This window comes from Tarenaya hassleriana, unplaced genomic scaffold (genome assembly GCF_000463585.1).
Source record: "Tarenaya hassleriana unplaced genomic scaffold, ASM46358v1 Cleome16, whole genome shotgun sequence".
In the NCBI taxonomy this organism is placed as follows: Eukaryota; Viridiplantae; Streptophyta; class Magnoliopsida; order Brassicales; family Cleomaceae; genus Tarenaya; species Tarenaya hassleriana.
The window spans coordinates 1,180,644-1,185,464 of NW_010965019.1; the positions used below are offsets into that span (position 1 = coordinate 1,180,644).

The 4,821-nt window shown below is 36.8% G+C and overlaps 1 protein-coding gene and 1 long non-coding RNA gene across 15 annotated transcripts in view; both read right to left on the reverse strand.

Annotated features, from left to right (window-relative positions):
- The window catches only part of LOC109115984, a 5,357-nt gene extending 764 nt beyond the window's left edge, over positions 1–4,593 (reverse strand). Inside the window, exons 1-3 of the long non-coding RNA XR_771170.2 lie at positions 4,467–4,593; positions 4,233–4,317; positions 3,886–4,143 (exon numbers count right to left, since the gene is read on the reverse strand). This is a non-coding gene — a long non-coding RNA (uncharacterized LOC109115984). The remainder of the gene's footprint in view (positions 1–3,885; positions 4,144–4,232; positions 4,318–4,466) is intronic.
- LOC104809405 overlaps positions 1–4,821 on the reverse strand; it is a 16,437-nt gene that overhangs the window by 5,381 nt on the left and 6,235 nt on the right. For 3 of the 14 annotated variants that reach the window (XR_002024003.1, XR_002024002.1, XR_002024010.1), the window contains exons 1-7: positions 3,284–3,365; positions 3,050–3,134; positions 2,890–2,960; positions 2,129–2,264; positions 1,782–2,031; positions 1,548–1,632; positions 1,389–1,459 (exon numbers count right to left, since the gene is read on the reverse strand). Coding sequence is in view for 1 of the 14 variants with exons in the window: in XM_019202103.1 (XP_019057648.1) it covers positions 18–146; positions 296–328; positions 664–782; positions 953–1,070 (399 nt within the window). In the remaining 13 variants the exon portion in view is untranslated. Of the gene's footprint in view, positions 1–12; positions 147–295; positions 800–937; positions 1,460–1,547; positions 1,633–1,781; positions 2,032–2,128; positions 2,265–2,363; positions 2,516–2,889; positions 2,961–3,049; positions 3,135–3,283; positions 3,366–4,821 lie in introns of those variants that run through there. The other 11 variants (XR_002024007.1, XR_002024005.1, XR_002024009.1 and 8 more) reach the window with 11 other exon arrangements.

Here is a 4,821-nt window from a genome sequence, read left to right on the forward strand (position 1 = left end):
ATCAGTGTTTTTCAGAATCAAGTTTCAACAAAACCTACGGCTAAAACTATTTCCAACTCACCTGGAGCAGATGTCAGTGTCTTTGGACCTTTTTGCTGGGTATCAGTAAGCATGTCGCTGGTTGAAGACAAACCCTTAATGTGTTCCTACACAAGTGTAATTAAGATTTACTGTTTACTAGGAAAAAAGATAATAATATCCACCTTGGCGATTTCTAAAATGGCAGTAATATGTCTTATCTCAATGGAACCAGAGAAGTGAGAAATAGTGGTAGAATACGATAGGAACATCTTACCAGCCTCAAGAAATCGTCATGTTTTCTGTCCTCCTATTCAATGTCCAATATATAACTCCACCCGAAGTGGAGCAGTCCAAAGAAAACAACCAATCAAGAATAAAACAGAGAAAGTACTAGCGACGCAATCGCAAATTGGCAAAAAAAAAGACACCACGTTTCAAAATAACAGTGATAAAATATTGATATCTGAATTCTGTTTCTCAACTGTGGCCTAGAAAAAAAACACACAACAATTTTTTTCTCTTCTGCTAGCTTCTTCTTTGATCACCTAAAGCAGACACAAATCTCGTAAAAAGTTCGTTAAGTGCTATGATAAATAGACATGCGTCATTGAAGGAAAATATACTTAAAGGCTGACGTTATACCTGTAACTTAAACTCTTCAGAAACAGGGGAACCGTTTACGACAGATTCTTGAGCATCCTTACAACGGTCAGTTCCATCTTTAAATTGGAAAATGTTGATTACAATCCTACCCAATGAACCTGCTTAGGGATTAATCCTAATATGAAGAAAGGAAAAGAAAAACAAACAACATTCAAAAAGTTTATGGGAACGAACTATTATTCATTCAGTACAAGTCTTGAGAGATTAGAAAAAACTCAAATGTCAGATACAACCCTCAAAAACAAACTCTTACCCATCAGTACTCTACCTTTCGCATCTCTAGCAACCAGTTGCTCGACGTTGGGCATTGTTACTTTAGGAATTTTACCACCTAAGGAGATATTGATGTTCCAGCAGAATAACCATAACTTTACAATAATAGTCATAGAAATCTACAACCTACGGTGAAATCAGAAGTCAATCTCCAAGAATCACGGGATAGCATCCCGTAAAAAGACAGATTTTTCATACAAAAATGCATATTGCAACGCACAAGAGAGTGATTTAAACCACCTACCTCAAGGAATGTATAAAAACCAGTCATACGGAATAAGAACCTTTGTACAGAAAAAAGAAGAATGGAAGTGAAAACTACCTAGAGTTCTAAATTAGCACAGAAAGAACAAGAACAGGAAACAAGGCAAAGACACACAAGATTTATCTCAGCCACGAATACGATACGTACAATTTATTACATTACTTACAAAGATTGTCCGAGCATCAACATCATCCACAGGGCAGATGTTTGTCGAAATTCCAGCAAACAGTAGAGCATCTTAGACCAACACATGGTGCAAAAGATATCAGTGTTTTTCAGAATCAAGTTTCAACAAAACCTACGGCTAAAACTATTTCCAACTCACCTGGACCAGATGTCAGTGTCTTTGGACCTTTTTGCTGGGTATCAGTAAGCATGTCGCTGGTTGAAGACAAACCCTTAATGTGTTCCTACACAAGTGTAATTAAGATTTACTGTTTACTAGGAAAAAAGATAATAATATCCACCTTGGCGATTTCTAAAATGGCAGTAATATGTCTTATCTCAATGGAACCAGAGAAGTGAGAAATAGTGGTAGAATACGATAGGAACATCTTACCAGCCTCAAGAAGAAATCGTCATGTTTTCTGTCCTATTCAATGTCCAATGTATAACTCCACCCGAAGTGGAGCAGTCCAAAGAAAACAACCAATCAAGAATAAAACAGAGAAACTACTAGCGACGCAATAGACACCACGATTCAAAATAACAGTGATAAAATACTGATCTCTGAATTCGGTTTCTCAACTGTGGCCTACAAAAAAAACACAACAATTTTTTTCTCTTCCGCTAGCTTCTTCTTTGATCACCTAAAGCAGACACAAATCTCGTAAAAAGTCCGTTAAGTGCTAAGATAAATAGACATGCGTCATTGAAGGAAAATATACTTAAAGGCTGACGTTATACCTGTAACTTAAACTCTTCAGAAACAGGGGAACCGTTCACGACAGATTCTTGAGCATCCTTACAACGGTCAGTTCCATCTTTAAACTGGAAAATGTTGATTACAATCCTACCCAATGAACCTGCTTAGGGATTAATCCTAATATGAAGAAAGGAAAAGAAAAACAAACAACATTCAAAAAGTTTGTCAGAACGAACTATTATCCATTTCAATGCAAAAAAAAAAAAAAAGAAAAACAAATCAGTATACAAGTCTTGAGAGCTTAGAAAAAACCCAAATGTCAGATACAACCCTCGAAAACAAACTCTTACCCATCAGTACTCTACCTTTCGCATCTCTAACAACCACTTGCTCGACGTTGGGCATTGTTACTTTAGGAATTTTACGACCTAAGGAGATATTGATGTTCCAGCAGAATAACCATAACTTTTACAATAATAGTCATAAAAATCTACAACCTACGGTGAAATCAGAAGTCAATCTCCAAGAATCACGGGATAGCATCCCGTAAAAAGACAGATTTTCCATACAAAAATGCATATTGCAACGCACAAGAGAGTGATTTAAACCACCTACCTCAAGGAATGTATAAAAACCAGTCATACGGAATAAGAACCTTTGTACAGAAAAAAGAAGAATGGAAGTGAAAACTACCTACAGTACTAAACTAGCACAGAAAGAACAAGAACAGGAAACAAGGCAAAGACACACAAGATTTATCTCAGCCACGAATACGATACGTACAATTTATTACATTACTTACAAAGATTGTCCGAGCATCAACATCATCCACAGGGCAGATGTTTGTCGAAATTCCAGCAAACAGTAGAGCATCTTAGACCAACACATGGCGCAAAAGATAATCAGTGTTTTTCAGAATCAAGTTTCAACAAAACCTACAGCTAAAACTATTTCCAACTCACCTGGAGCAGATGTCAGTGTCTTTGGACCTTTTTGCTGGGTATCAGTAAGCATGTCGCTGGTTCAAGACAAACCCTTAATGTGTTCCTACACAAGTGTAATTAAGATTTACTGTTTACTAGGAAAAAAGATAATAATATCCACCTTGGCGATTTCTAAAATGGCAGTAATGTGTCTTATCTCAATGGAACCAGAGAAGTGAGAAATAGTGGTAGAATACGATAGGAACATCTTACCAGCCTCAAGAAATCGTCATGTTTTCTGTCCTCCTATTCAATGTCCAATATATAACTCCACCCGAAGTGGAGCAGTCCAAAGATGAGCATCCTTACAACGGTCAGTTCCATCTTTAAATTGGAAAATGTTGATTACAATCCTACCCCATGAACCTGCTTAGGGATTAATCCTAATATGAAGAAAGGAAAAGAAAAACAAACAACATTCAAAAAGTTTATCAGAACGAACTATTATCCATTTCAATGCAAAAAAAAAGAACAAAAAAATCAGTATACAAGTCTTGAGAGCTTAGAAAAAACCCAAATGTCAGATACAACCCTCGAAAACAAACTCTTACCCATCAGTACTCTAACTTTCGCATCTCTAACAACCACTTGCTCGACGTTGGGCATTGTTACTTTAGGAATTTTACCACCTAAGGAGATATTGATGTTCCAGCAGAATAACCATAACTTTACAATAATAGTCATAGAAATCTACAACATACGGTGAAATCAGAAGTCAATCTCCAAGAATCACGGGATAGCATCCCGTAAAAAGACAGATTTTTCATACAAAAATGCATATTGCAACGCACAAGAGAGTGATTTAAACCACCTACCTCAAGGAATGTATAAAAACCAGTCATACGGAATAAGAACCTTTGTACAGAAAAAAGAAGAATGGAAGTGAAAACTACCTACAGTACTAAACTAGCACAGAAAGAACAAGAACAGGAAACAAGGCAAAGACACACAAGATTTATCTCAGCCACGAATACGATACGTACAATTTATTACATTACTTACAAAGATTGTCCGAGCATCAACATCATCCACAGGGCAGATGTTTGTCGAAATTCCAGCAAACAGTAGAGCATCTTAGACCAACACATGGCGCAAAAGATAATCAGTGTTTTTCAGAATCAAGTTTCAACAAAACCTACAGCTAAAACTATTTCCAACTCACCTGGAGCAGATGTCAGTGTCTTTGGACCTTTTTGCTGGGTATCAGTAAGCATGTCGCTGGTTCAAGACAAACCCTTAATGTGTTCCTACACAAGTGTAATTAAGATTTACTGTTTACTAGGAAAAAAGATAATAATATCCACCTTGGCGATTTCTAAAATGGCAGTAATGTGTCTTATCTCAATGGAACCAGAGAAGTGAGAAATAGTGGTAGAATACGATAGGAACATCTTACCAGCCTCAAGAAATCGTCATGTTTTCTGTCCTCCTATTCAATGTCCAATATATAACTCCACCCGAAGTGGAGCAGTCCAAAGAAAACAACCAGTCAAGAATAAAACAGAGAAAGTACTAGCGACGCAATCGCAAATTGGCAAGAAAAAGACACCGAATAAGAACCTTTGTACAGAAAAAAGAAGAATGGAAGTGAAAACTACCTAGAGTTCTAAATTAGCACAGAAAGAACAAGAACAGGAAACAAGGCAAAGACACACAAGATTTATCTCTGCCACGAATACGATACGTACAATTTATTACATTACTTACAAAGATTGTCCGAGCATCAACATCATCCACAGGGCAGATGTTTG